Consider the following 15,216-nt stretch of genomic DNA (forward strand, 5'->3'; position numbering starts at 1 on the left):
TATAGAAATGTAATATTATATAAATATGTACATACGTAAAAATATGATAACTAAAATTTACATTACTTGAAATATTTAACATTAGTATGTCTTAATTTATATTATAATAATTTATTATTTATTTTACTACTTCATTGTTATATCATGTGTTATTTGTATGTTATTATCTATAGTATTTTTTGGAAACAAATCTGATTAATAAGACAAATATAGAACATCGAAAACGGCAAAGTATGTAAGAGATTAGAAATATAATTATTTTAACGTATAATTATGTCTTCGTTTATTTAGCGTAATAATATAAATATAATTAGGTTGAAAAAATATGTTGCCTCGTTCGAATATGGCTTTCTACTTGCTATTATATGGTGCAATGGTGCTAGTATATATTATAGCTCCTGATGCAGGAATTTTTACGGTGTGAACATCTTTGACGATGTTTCTATATTTGAAAAGATGTAAAAATGTAAGTACACGTTTGAGATAAAGAAATAATTCATATAACGCCTCTCTCTTACGCTTTAAGGCCTCTTTCATCAATTTCTGATTAAATTAATTAACGATTAACTCACAAAAGTGCCAACAGCAGTTTAATGTATAAGAACCTCCTCTCTCTCCCTCTTTCGAGACAAACTTGGTTCTTACACTAGCAATCGTGATAATTAAGTTAACCATCAATTTGCGTTAATCGGAGTTAGTGAAGAAGGCCTTTAGTTTTATATTATATCTATATATAACATGTATTTTATTTTATAACAGTGTGTAATTGCTATACTATGTATGAAAAAGTACTTACCCAATAAGATGATGAGCATTAGTAGTGGCATAATAAACGTTTAATTGACTTGATGCATAAACAAGCGTTGATAAATCAACGGTTTCTTCTTTATTTGCAAAGTTTGCCACTACGTAAACTACGTCTCCATCAACTTTCCTGTAATAATATATAGATACATATATTCTACTGGTACATAAAAAAATGAAATATATTTTTAAATTTCTAAAAAACAATATTATTAGAGGACTACATGTTTTTTTATTATATTTTATGATTAAATATTTATTGTACCTGGTAAAAGCGAAAACATCATCATTCAATAATGTCGTGGTTAAGGTTCCACGTTTAATTACAGGCAATTTTCGCAGAGCAGAAACTGCTTTATACAGAGCATTGTAAGAGTTGTCCTGTTCTTTTTGTGTGGCTAAATTAAGCGTTAAGTAATTCTCGTTCACCGGTAACCAGGTTGTCTCACTTGTGGAAAATCCTGAAATTATAAACACAAATTAGATTTCTTTAATATAAAGAAATTCTATAATTATATGTATATCACGTTTGAGTTCAATTATGATTTCAATATTGCATGTGATATGATATTATAGTTTTTCAAATGTATTGCCTTTTCAAGATTATGTCGCTGCAAATGATAAGTTACAACTGACAGCGATAATATGTTGTAATACGTTCGATTGTAAGCAATCTGTTTCATCTCGAATTTTTCACCCACTTTCTTTTCATAATCTCAAAATATGACGCGTGACCTAATGAACATGTCGCGTTGATTCTTAATATGTCGGTCATGACATGAGACTGATATTAAAATGACATACTTCGCGCGTTTGATATGAACCAGTTTTACAACAATAATCCGTTATTTAATGGAATTTCTCGCTTATTTATTAACAGGTCAATCATCAATCGATTTTTTTTTTTAGAAGAAATGTTTTCGAAAACATAATTAAATTGCTATTTAACTTCGTCAATATTCAAGTTTTAAAACAAATAATAACGTTCTAAATATTCTTCTACTTTAATATTATTAATAAATTTACAAAATGATGAGCAACACATTTTTTATTAATGATTCAAATATTTTATTATTTGAACCAGCGAAAGGTAATTTTTCAAATTTTGCTATCAGCTTACAATTAGTTTCTATTTATCAACTGCAGTCTCCGTGAATTTTCGTAGTTATTACTGCAAATAATAATCAATTTAAATTGTGTTTCAATGAGAGTTTAACTGATAGTTTGACATAATGATTTTAGAAGTTACTTAAATAAACTTGTATACCAGCTGAAGTGGTGTTGTCCCATTGGAACGGCGTTCTTGCGGGATCTCGAGATGCTTTCTCGTAACCATCTTTACCGGCATTGCAACCTTGTGGATCTTTGGTGTCTTCCCATGAGATCCTCGTATCCTCCATGCCGATTTCATCCCCATTATAAGTTACAGCCACTCCAGGAAGCAATAGAGTTATTATGGTCATTGCTTCCGCTCGATATCGTCCGTAACGAGTGACTAATCGCGGTTTGTCATGATTTCCTGCCTATATAAAAGGAGAGTATAATTATATGAATTATATTATCAATTTAATTTATTACTAATTTTAAGAATAGAGCTCAAGACGTTTATACATAATAGCGTATCTCGAATTGTACAGTATTTAAAAAAAAAGGTATATTGTATATTTATTATTAGTATCTATAATATGTTAAAAATATTAAATTTTTAAAAATATATATCAAATAAGGAAAGAGCAACTAGGATTACTAGATAAAAAGACGTTAGTAAAACATAATAATACATTCATTGCTAGCAAACAAAACAAAACAAACAAACGTTTCGTCCCTATAGTGATGTTTAGAAACAATATTGATCATATTGTCTCTAAACATCACTGAGAATAAACTCCAACTTCACTCTCATCACACTGGTTTTAAACATCAATATAAATTTAAACATTTCGAGCAACAACTCTTTTCTTATCGTTATTAATTTTTTTTATATTTTTTTTTATTATTATATTGACATTATACTTAATTTTACTGTTACCAAACATTTAAATTCATCTAACATTGATGATTCGATGGGGATCGAAACGTTTGTTTGTTTTGTTTTGTTTGCTAACAATTAATATATTATTATATTTTACTAACGTCTTTTTATCTTGGGTTCGTTGCCCTTTCCTTGTTTGATATTTTAAATTTTGTTGAGCCTTATTATTTTATATATTAAATTTTTAATAAAGTGGAGATATTTAAAGATTGATTTCTTCTACAAGATTCGATAGACAAGTTTCTTTTATTCGACTTACCACCCAGTTAGCAGTTGCTTTCAAAATAGGCATGTTTACCATCCATCTGTCAATTAATCTCTTGAAATCAATTGCTTTGGAATCCTGATTTGTATCGGTAATGAAACCAAAATTGAAGGGAAAGTTTGCGCCGTATACATAATACCTCATCGTCATCGTCATATTCGAGTAAGCCTCGATCATCATAATTTTTTCATCTGAATATTCGTCCAGCACTTCTCGCCATCCTTTGACTATGTCGTAGGTATGCGGAATGTCTTTCGTGTATATTTTGTCTGTGTAACCGTAGTCATCAGGATTTGGATTACCCGTGAGTGGTTCGTCCAATAATCTGACGTCCTCACATAAATGTGGCACCGCATCTACCCGGAAGCCATCCACCCCCTTGTCGAGCCAAAATCTCATGACATTCTGAGGGCAGGAGTAGAGAGCACAATATATATATATATATATATATGTACCTATACGTGCTTAAGTACAGCAACTATTACATCTACTTGATCTACTATATGTATCTTCAAATATAGATTAAAATATTACTAGACTATATCTTCCTCAAGAGAAAGAGGCACACTCGCTTGAAATAATAGTTGTAATAGACATGTTTACCATCCATCTATCAATTAATCTCTTAAAATCAATTACTTTGGAAACCTGATTAGTATATCGGTAATAGAACCAAAATTAAAGGGAATACATTATGAATGTGGCACGCTCTGAGAAAATTTTATATGTCATAAGGGATTTGCAGGAATGATAAAAAGAAGTATCTTGTGAAATAGTTTGGTGAAATAGAAGAAAAGAAATTGAATAAAATCTGTCGGACACGAGCAACGAAATACACAATGACAAAAAGATTTTTGTTACATACTGTTCTAATTTAATGAATACGCAATGAGAAAAAAAAGGTTTTTGTAACTATAAAATAAAACAAACGAAAGATATTTGTTTCGTCGAGTTTTTAGAGCCAAATACAAAAATGATACGAAGGCAAGTCAATAAGTTCTTAGAAAATCTGTCAGAGGGCACTCGCAGTGTCATGTCACATTACTTTTTGACAAGTAGCATCTTTCAACTAATTACTGTCAAATTTTAAGCGGAATTTATTGAGAGGTTTCATTTCTGTAGACGATTAAAGCGAACAACTTTTTATTTTTTGCAAAATGGAAAAAAACGAGTTTCGTGGCAGTGATAAAACATCTACATACGAAAGGTTTAAAGAAATCAAAGCCAAGTTGGATAATGTTCATAGCACATCTGCATCAGCGTTTGCGACTGTATACAATTGGGTGAATGAATTCTAAACGTGGTCGTACATCTACATATGTGATGCACCCCGTTTGGGACGTCCAAATTGAGGCTATGAGATCATCGATAAAGTCCACGATATTGTTTTGACTGATCGACGAGTGAAAGTGCGCGAGCTTGTTGACATCACAGGCATATCACATGGCACAGTGATTTCAATTTTGCACGAACAATTGTATGAAAAAGCTATCGGCTAGATGAGTGCCGCGTTTGTTCACTGTGGATCAAAGCGCGATCGTGTGTGACGATTTCAAAACAATGTTCGGAGATGTTTCAACGTAATCCTGCGTAATTCTGCGTCGATTCATTACTGTGGATGAAACATGGATCCATTACTTCACACTCGAGACGAAGGAACAGTCAAAGCAATGGACTTCACCGGGTGAACCAGCTCCGAAGAAGGCGAATACCGTGAAGTCGCCCGGAAAGGTGATGGCCACAGTTTTTTGGGATGCACGCGGTATAATTCATATCGATTACCTTCCGTCAGCAAACGATCAATGGCGATTACTACGCAGGCTTATTGGACCGTTTCAACAACATTTTAAAGAAAAAACGTCCCCATTTGAAAGAAGAAAGTGCTCTTCCATCAAGACAATGCACGGGTTTACACGTGCCCGGCACCGATGGCCAAATTCAACAATTTCCGCTACAAATTGCTTCCCCATCCAGCATATTCGCCAGATTTAGCTCTCTCTCTGCGACTATTTCCTGTTTCCAAACCTGAAGAAATGGTTCGGAGGAAAGAGATCACCACCAGAGAGAGCAGCTCATCGCCGAAACAGAGGCTTATTTTGAAGGATTGGACAAATCATTATTCGGACGGCTCGAAAAAGTTGGAGAATCGTTGGATCAATGTTGTGTATCGAACTGAAAGGAGACTATAGTCATATATGTTGAGAAATAAAAATTAATCGATCAAAAAAATGTGCTTTACCATGTTGTTCTAAAAACTTATTGACTTGCCCTCGTATAGATTGTGTTGCGTCACGCGAGCTTGCTGCTCTATTCACTACAGGATAGATTGTTTCAATCCAGATTTTATTACGTGTGCTTTATAACTTTCGATATTACGCGGCTAGATATTTCACCATTTCATTGTTTCTCAAATTACGCGCAAAGGATTTGATCGTAGAATATGAATGTTCACAAAACTTTCATGTATTATAATTCTACTAATTCTCTATAGACTGTAACATAAAAAGAAGAGGAAACATATTATAACGACCATGGAAAAGCTTGACCTTTAATTAAGTACGATGTTAAGCAAATAATTTGTTCAAAAGTTGTTATTCCAGCTCGGGGAATTTTTGTTTATTGAATTGATCGTAATTATCTCGCTTTACGCCCGCTATTTATTTGTCACTATAGTTGGACCGTTATTATCGATTATTTTCCTCATTAAATCGTGTTAGTGTGGCATATATGAATGATATTTTAAGTGTGATCTTTGAAAAATTGACAAATTGTACACCTGCTTCTTGATTCCTTCCGCAAACATAATTTTACGCTCATCGCGTTCGTGCAACGAGCAGTTAATTGCATCCGTTTGTCAATCAACACGACAACGTGATCGAAGAAAACATTTGCTGTTTATTTTATGTATATTTCAATTTCTTTTGTCTTGATTTATGTGTGAATTAATTACTTTTGGTGTAGAAGAATGCAACTTTGTATACGAAATAGATAAATATGATTACGTATAATACATCGTACCGTCGATTGATTTTTATCGCGATTATTATTTTTCTAAAATGTCAATTTCAAACAAATTGCTGAAAGAGCGGAAAAAAAACAGAACGATGTGTTTGCTTTTTGTTTCGCAGCGCAATGATGAACGGAAAATTTGTCGCACACACGACGATGATGGGAAAAACGATGTCCTTGCATGATATATACTGGTCGGATTTATTTTCACCCTTCGTGACATCGACGACATGTTGTAATCCGTTGCCCTTACGCAAGTTTTGCTGTCGTGAATCCCCAAGACAACGAGATAATAAGATAATCCGATATCGGTTTTAATCTAACATAAGTTCTGATCGTGCGAGAACCATGGATATTTCATTAATGATAATTTTTTTTACATATAGTTGCAATTGGGCCACTTATCGAATTTTGTCTCTACATTATTAAATACGAAATTAATCTAACTGACAAGATTATAATAATAAATAAGCGAAAAGTCACAGCGGTTCTAGCATATATTCTTGTTATAAGACCTATAAGGTTATCAATATTTTTCGCAAAATATATTTATACTAATGAAACATAATTTAATATTAGACAATTAGTCTGTCAAAATAATTTGACATGTAATATTGATCTAAACGTCATCATAATTATTACTTTGTACGTACCTTCATTGCATTTACTACATCCTCATTTTCATAGTTGAGATCAGGCTGTTGTTTTGCGAATTGATGAAAATAATACGCTTGACGTTCTTCACGCCAGGTCCATGCTGGTCCACCGAACACGCTTACCTATGCGTGCAAATAATCGCACAATTATTTTATTATACGTGTATGTTATGCATTAAAAAGATTTTACAGATACAAAATCTCAAGTATAATACACCAGGATATTCAAAAGAACAATGCGTTTGTGCTATCTAGAATATAGCAGAGTTGTTCAGTTTGAATGTATTATTTCATATTGCAAGTAAATATTTGAATATACTATTTCATGTTGCACCGTGTGACGTTATATATGATATTGATGATGTTGCAATGGACGAATCATTTCACGCATACAAAACTTGTAATTACGATGATGGATGGGTCGTCAGTATCTTCGATATGTCGCAATGGGGATGAAGTATAAGTTTTTCAGAAGTTACGCATTGTATTAATTTAAATCCGCTTGCCTTTGTTATTGCAATTGAATCGACATTTAATCTTAATTGAAGATAATTTATTGTATTGCATTAATTGTATATATCTAGACGTTAGTTTGATAATTATAATAAAAATCTCTTAATACTATATACTGACGCATCACTACGTACAAAATACTACGTAATACATCAATATCTCACGCACATACACATAAATTTTTGTACAACAATAATATTTTAAAAGACATCTCAGAACTTCACGTTGTTTCTTCATGCAAACTACTGAAATACTGCAAAAACTGAGAAATACGAAATGAGTGTGCCGTCGGTAACTCCAGTATCCTTAAGGATCCTAAAGTGGTCTGTATTACCGACTAAAAAATTTACATTTTGTATCGTAAATACTTTTTTGTTATTCACAGATTCGAAAATCTTTTTATAGGGTTAAAGTATATGCATCAATACGTGCCTATGAGGTAGAATCTACGCTGAAAATGATAAAAAATTTCAAAATTGAGTTCTTCTTTATTATTTTTTTGCCCAATATGGCACTCCAGAGCTGTCACGTCGTAACAACATTTGTTTCATATAAAAGCTGCACAATCTATACTTAATAAATAGTAGTCCACAGTTACATAGTTTGCATGAACAAACAGTGAGTGCTTAGAATTAAACTTATACATTTTATCGCGACGAATCTACGATACGAAAATTGACACGTCGTAATGCGGCTGCGTACATCACTGTCTGTGTGAGATATTAGTGTGATAGTATATAAATGATATGTCAATGTGTTGTAAAATAGCGATATCTGGCGATTTCGTTAGAGTTCGAGCTTTGCTTTAGGATCCCTTTAATCATTGTCTATATTACACTGCGAAATAGGAAATTAATAACAAAAGCTACGCTTAATTTCATTCAGAGAGCATGAAAGGAGGATACTTGAAATTTGAACATCGTATTTGCGCTCGCGTATTCAGCCTTGGATTAATTTATCGACTTTAGCAACGGCCATTCACATCTCTCGCCTCGTCAGTTTAGGCTGTCTCCTCAGTCATGTTACATGTAGCTTCGAGTTACCTAATTACTTACCCAATTATTCGGCACTGTAATTGTTCCGTCCGGTAACTTTTTGCCTTCATGCCATACGTAATAGTTGGTGTAAGGTTCTATCTTTTGTAAACTTTTTTGGAACCATTCGTGCTGGTCCGATGAATGATTAGGAACAAAGTCCATGATAATCTTCATTGACGCATTATGCGTGGCTTCTACTAGTGTCTCAAAATCCTTCATAGTTCCAAACACTTCTTCGATATTGACAAAATCGGAAATATCGTAACCGAAATCAACCATCGGGCTAGGATAAATCGGAGATAACCAAAAAGCATCGACATTTGACTCAACGAGATGTTCCAGTTTGCTCATGACACCTGTATGTAAAAAAATCTGCCAATTCCTTTCACGAAACATTTTTCTGCTATTTTTTTAGTGTGTAAGTAAATAGATACAATAACGTTTAATTTTAAAAGTAGATATGTAATCAATCAAATTATTAAGTTATACAATTATAATGTATTAAAAGAATATGAACAATTTAAAAAATTTAATAAATCTATTTCAAACTATTTGAAAGGTGCAAGGATTGAAGATTCTTTTTTAACCGATTCTATATGCATTTTGATAAAGAATTATTTAATAAAACTCTAAATTTATAAATTTATATAAAATACCTCAACATCTAAACTTCTTTTCAAAACATCTACATTTCTAAATACCTATAAAATCATATTACTGTAATAACGAAATCTTAATAAAATGATACGAAAACGATAATTTATTCACTATTATTTATTCTTTATAATGCTACTATACTATTTTATTATTTAAAACGATATATTTTTATTATATATAATTATATACAAAGTATACTGCTCTCTCTCTCTCTCTTTCTCCCCCCCTTCCCTTTCTCCCTTCCTTGCTTCCTCGCTTCTCCCTCTTTTTATGAAAATAGAATAATTTCTTCTAGGATTTTACTTCACACAAATAGAAAAATAATTTTTTTAAATACCTTTAAGATCTCCGATACCGTTACCATCACTATCCTTGAAACTTCTAGGATAAATTTGATAAAGGGACATCGATTGCCACCATTTTGGAGTAGATTCACTATACCCGGGATTAGACAATAATAATATCGCACAAAGCGATATTATACTCTTCATTTTTGTTAGAGCTAAATATGAATTATAAAAAATTACTTGTGCGATAAATATAAATAAATATCAGTAATAATATTTGTATAGACTGTTATTCTCCAAATGAAGTGTCATAATGGTCATAATAATATTATTATTTAATGTGCCGTTAAAACTCTAAAATTTCTATCTGAAACATTTTTTTAATAAAAGGCATATGAGATATTTGTTAAAGCGCTCTTGTACATATAGAGTGAACTGACAATGAGTAAAAAAATTTTTTATCATTTTGCATTTCATTAATTAACAAGTATATAAATTCACACGAAATTATATATTAGAAATATCCAAGATCCAGTTTGACCGTTATGGAATGTTCTTATCGGTATTTAGTTTGATACAATTAAATAGACGTTTTTTTCAATTCACATCTAAGGTCTTCTTCAATAAATAAAAAGTAAATTAGAGAAGTAAGATTACTACATAATTGATTCTTAGACTTACAATTAGTTATACATTATGTGTTTTTATGTGTAATTAATTTTAAAAATCGCATCCATCTAACACTTCTTTGAAAGAATTAATGTCCATTAAATTTTAAGATTTATTGTGGAAATAATATATGAAATAATATATTAAAATTTATAATTATACATAATTTTTATATTATATAACTGAAAATTCATAAATAGAGAATATGAAATTTTTGAACAGTAATATAAATTATCTCTAAAATGTTACAAGATACCTGTCATTTTTTCTATCATTATTCTAATATCTATCTGTATTACCTATATTTTCAGACACCTCGAAATATAGTAACCACTTCATTTAATTATTTTAATTTTTGTTAGTGTATTATTATAAAGTTTACAAAATGATAACTATCATAGCAATTAAATTATTTCTATATATTTGTACTTACTAACTCGTCGGACCGAATGTTTATGTTTGGATACTGTCCGGACACTTGCTTTGTGATCTACTGTGGTAAAATAAACGAGTCTTTCCTCTTTTATAGCCTCGTTATATAATTACAATCAAATAGGGTTTCGTCTACATAACTAATGAATACACAACTGCGCGAATTATGTGACGTTATATTAATATATGTCTAATCGCGAAATATGTATCTGTGTTTTATCTAATTCTTTCAAGATAAGAAGTCATTAATGGTATAACAACTAAAGCAGTGTCTCTCAAAACGAGAGAAAATTGAATAATTAGAATGTAGAGATTATGTTGAAATATGTACACAGAATGTCATGCTTTAAATATATTCATTTTTCATTAAAGATCTTCTGATTGCCTCCAGATTTAATTTTTCTATTGAAGTCAATTTTCTGAAACGCGTGAAAGAAATCCATTTCTTAAAACAAAATTTAAAACAAAATATAGAGATTTCGTTCATGTAAAAATTATTACTATATTATATAATATTAGAATACTATACTACAGTAATATATAACAGTATAATAATATAGTATATATAATAGTATATATGATAGCATACTATTCCGATATTAATTATGCATATTAAATATGTATTTGTGTGTATAATTAAAAATGTACAAATTGGTTTTAGAAACAGAAACAACCTTCTGAAAAATATTGCATGTTAAGGGGGCCCTCGTGGTACACTTTCATCACTTATCATATCGTCATGCCTAAGCACGCAAAATGTCAGCTGTGTAATTAGCGAAATTTAATTGCGATTAATTTAAGCACTGTTATAGCCTCGATATTTTTGTATTAAGATTCTCGTCATAATATTATTTCAAAAATACGTTTTTAAAAAAAATGTTGTGTGAGACATCCATATATCCATTTAATACAAAAGTGTTTTAATTATTATATTAAATTAATATTCATAATATATATTAAATATATATATATGCTACCAATCTGAGATAATATTCCGAGAAATTTCTGCAAAACAAAGATGATATTATATATATTGTATATATTTATGTTTCCGGTGAGATTACAAAAATTTATTGATAATTGGCGAGATATATCATATCTATAATATTTGATATCTATAATGACGTCATATAATGTCAGTAATCAGTAAGATACATCGTAAATTTTTAATAAGAAACATTGTCGTAGGAAACATTTTTTTAATTTATATTTAATCATATCCACAATAGAATTAAAATTAAATATTTTATATATATATACATATATATACACACACACTAAATACTTTACTTTGATACTTCTGATACTTGAAATAATCTTATTTTCGATACTTGTTTTACTTCTGATACTTGAAATAATCTTATTTTCGATACTTGTTTTTATAAACTATATGATTCTGTGCAAATAAACTTGTTTATTTGTTAAAATAATATCCCGGAATGCGGTAAAGATATCAAAATTGGTGTGATTAGATATGAGATTAAATTTTATGATGAAAATAACAATTATCACCAAGACAATGATTAAACACAATGCATCAATGTAGATACATAATATAACAGTGTAATAAAAACATTCATCAAAAATTAACATTTTGACAATGTCAACTTTGCTGGACAAAGTTTTGAAATTAATAAAAATATGTATGTAAAGAAAGATAACGCGTTATACAAGCGGTTATTATTAACAAAATTATATTATGCGTGATAGAAAATTTAATGAAAAACGAAATTAATATCGATATATTTGACATAAAAATTAATTTCAAGTTCGCATATTATTGAAGTATGTGGAATATCTTCAATATCTATTTCTATTCTTTCACGTCGTTATTTTTTACACAACGTTTAGAGGAAATCCGGGAAAAGTAGATGTGTTAAGATTTAGGTAGAAAAATGACGCAGTTAAAAAATTAAGATTAAATATCGGGTGCTCCGGAATTCACCGACTCGCGTAAATATACGGTGCGATCTCGCTTCGCGTTCACTTGGCGCGAGACACTATCGTGTTTCTTGATTGCTTTTACTACATTTGAACAAAAAATATTGGAAAAGTACATTTTTAAACTGATTTTAAAAAAGTAACCGAAAGTTACTTTTACGTGAGCAAGCGATGATCAAACGAATGCTAGAAGAAAAAAATCGATTTCTTAATATTGGGGAGCCAGCTTCACACGGGTGATGGATTTACCAGGTAATAGAAATGGAAATACATTATCATGCAATAATTCCGTTTTAACTGTTGGGTTATATTATTTTATTAGTTTTGATTTTGTTCCATTAAGAAATGAAGGTGGTTTGATTTTGCTAAATTTGTCTTTTTTAATCTCATTTCAATTATTATATAATATTCCTACTTTTTATTTTGTGTTCTCTTTATTGTCTCAGCTATGTTCAAAAATAAATATGTCATTTATATATCCGATGTTAAACTCTTATTGCATTCATATTTAATTTAATATCATATTTGAGAGGGAGCAACAAAAAATAACTCTTTAAATGAGATTTACTTTAAACAGGATTTGCTTTTACGATGTTTAATATGAATACTTATATTTATTTTCTACTTCCGTTAAATTCCTCGTGGTAAACGATATTTGACGTTTAGAAATACTTCAACTTGTGGTTATCATAACCATAAATGAAACTATTAGGAACTCTTATGCGATCGATCAGCTACGAGACTAATTCGCGGACTACAGACAGGTACTACCGATCGATAACTGCTCTACTGCCGCGGTTTTACTGCAGTGATACAGCCTTACACGTTGTAACATTACATTTGTCAAATTAATTACGGTAATATACGTTTGATTCCTGATGTATAGCATTTGCGATGTTATAATATCCATTGCATGCAAAGTGATAGTAGACGTGGTTATTGGGTTTTGTCTTGAAACTCTATCGGCATCAAAGCAAAATATATAAAACGTTTGAAATATAAAACATTTAAATATGTGTGTAAAACATTTGAGATTTGTTGAAACCTTAAAATTTCATCATATATTTATTTCATTATTCAACTTAAAATAAATTCGTAACTATAATGTTCATTTATCTCGTATGGTAAAGATTTATAGTGTTACATCGATATAAAATAAGATAACGAGTGTCATGTGACGTTTAAAATGTGAAACAGACAATATTTCTGATGGCGATAATGATGATAATGATGAAGCATCTGACATCAAAATTTGACAATTCGGACTTCATATCTCCATTCGTAGGATATGTAGACCATAAAAAACAAATTTATTATAAAATTCAAACTTCTGAGTAAATTGAGAATACTGAGAAGTCGATTAATTCAGTCATTTATTGTGAGACCGAAATCTCGGGTGCTCCGGAATTCACCGACTCGCGTAAATATACGGTGCGATCTCGCTTCGCGTTCACTTGGCGCGAGACACTATCGTGTTTCTTGATTGCTTTTACTACATTTGAACAAAAAATATTGGAAAAGTACATTTTTAAACTGATTTTAAAAAAGTAACCGAAAGTTACTTTTTCGAGTAACTGTAACGGTACTTTATTACTTTTTTTTTACTCGGTAATGAGTAACACTGTAACTTATCACTTTTAAAAAGGAAAGGCCTTCACACATAAATCTCCATGAAGATCCCTCCGGGAGTTGAAACATTTGTAAAATCATACAATTTTTAAATAAGTATAAACCGTTGGTCCAATCGCTTTGAACCCTGATACTTTTCGACAGAACTCGTCGAGGACCGTCCAGAATTCCGATCAGAACTACTCGGTACTCCCAAAAAATTTTGATCAAAAATTTTTTTCCAAGTCCCACGTCGGAAAATTTTTTGGGAGTACCGAGTAGTTCTGTTCGGAGTTCTGGACAGTTCTCGGCAAGTTCTATCGAAAAATATCAGGGCTCAAAGCGATTGAACCAACGGTTTCCGAGATATACTCACTTTAAAAATTGTTGATCTTCCAACAAATGTCGCTGTATCTTGCAAACCGTTGGTCCAATCACTTTTTCACCTTACAGTTTGCGATAGAACTCGTCAAGTACTATAAGAAACGCAACTCAGAACAACTCGATACTCTCAAAAAAATTTTCAAAGATTTCTACTATTTTTTTTAAACTTTATTATTCTTCAAATTCGTAACTATAATGTTCATTTATCTCGTATGGTAAAGATTTATAGTGTTACATCGATATAAAATAAGATAACGAGTGTCATGTGACGTTTAAAATGTGAAACAGACAATATTTCTGATGGCGATAATGATGATAATGATGAAGCATCTGACATCAAAATTTGACAATTCGGACTTCATATCTCCATTCGTAGGATATGTAGACCATAAAAAACAAATTTATTATAAAATTCAAACTTCTGAGTAAATTGAGAATACTGAGAAGTCGATTAATTCAGTCATTTATTGTGAGACCGAAATCTCGGGTGCTCCGGAATTCACCGACTCGCGTAAATATACGGTGCGATCTCGCTTCGCGTTCACTTGGCGCGAGACACTATCGTGTTTCTTGATTGCTTTTACTACATTTGAACAAAAAATATTGGAAAAGTACATTTTTAAACTGATTTTAAAAAAGTAACCGAAAGTTACTTTTTCGAGTAACTGTAACGGTACTTTATTACTTTTTTTTTACTCGGTAATGAGTAACACTGTAACTTATCACTTTTAAAAAGGAAAGGCCTTCACACATAAATCTCCATGAAGATCCCTCCGGGAGTTGAATACTCGATTGGGATTGGTCGATTTCCTTATGGTTACGTTTTACGTCTTTACGGAGTTTTATGTGTGAAGGCCTTTATTTTCCATTCTCTGGATTAATGTCACTAATGGTGAAAACAGGGCTAAGCAATTTAATTTGT

General features: G+C 30.9%; 2 protein-coding genes across 3 annotated transcripts in view; one reads left to right on the forward strand and one right to left on the reverse strand.

The window, feature by feature from the left end:
• The window catches only part of LOC108777474 (calcium/calmodulin-dependent 3',5'-cyclic nucleotide phosphodiesterase 1A), a 91,560-nt gene that overhangs the window by 57,096 nt on the left and 19,248 nt on the right, over positions 1–15,216 (forward strand). The gene's annotated exons all lie outside the window — the stretch shown is intronic.
• Positions 282–9,464, reverse strand: Hbg3 (alpha-glucosidase). Its single transcript, XM_018544387.1, has 8 exons — positions 9,311–9,464; positions 8,335–8,672; positions 6,764–6,889; positions 3,096–3,506; positions 2,072–2,327; positions 1,070–1,265; positions 797–934; positions 282–442 (listed from the first exon to the last, which is right to left on the reverse strand). Exons 1-8 carry the CDS (start codon positions 9,462–9,464, stop codon positions 352–354), a joined length of 1,710 nt encoding a protein of 569 aa, XP_018399889.1. The 3' UTR covers positions 282–351.

The sequence above is a fragment of the Cyphomyrmex costatus genome, unplaced genomic scaffold (assembly GCF_001594065.2).
Source record: "Cyphomyrmex costatus isolate MS0001 unplaced genomic scaffold, Ccosl1.0 scaffold431, whole genome shotgun sequence".
NCBI lineage: Eukaryota > Metazoa > Arthropoda > Insecta > Hymenoptera > Formicidae > Cyphomyrmex > Cyphomyrmex costatus.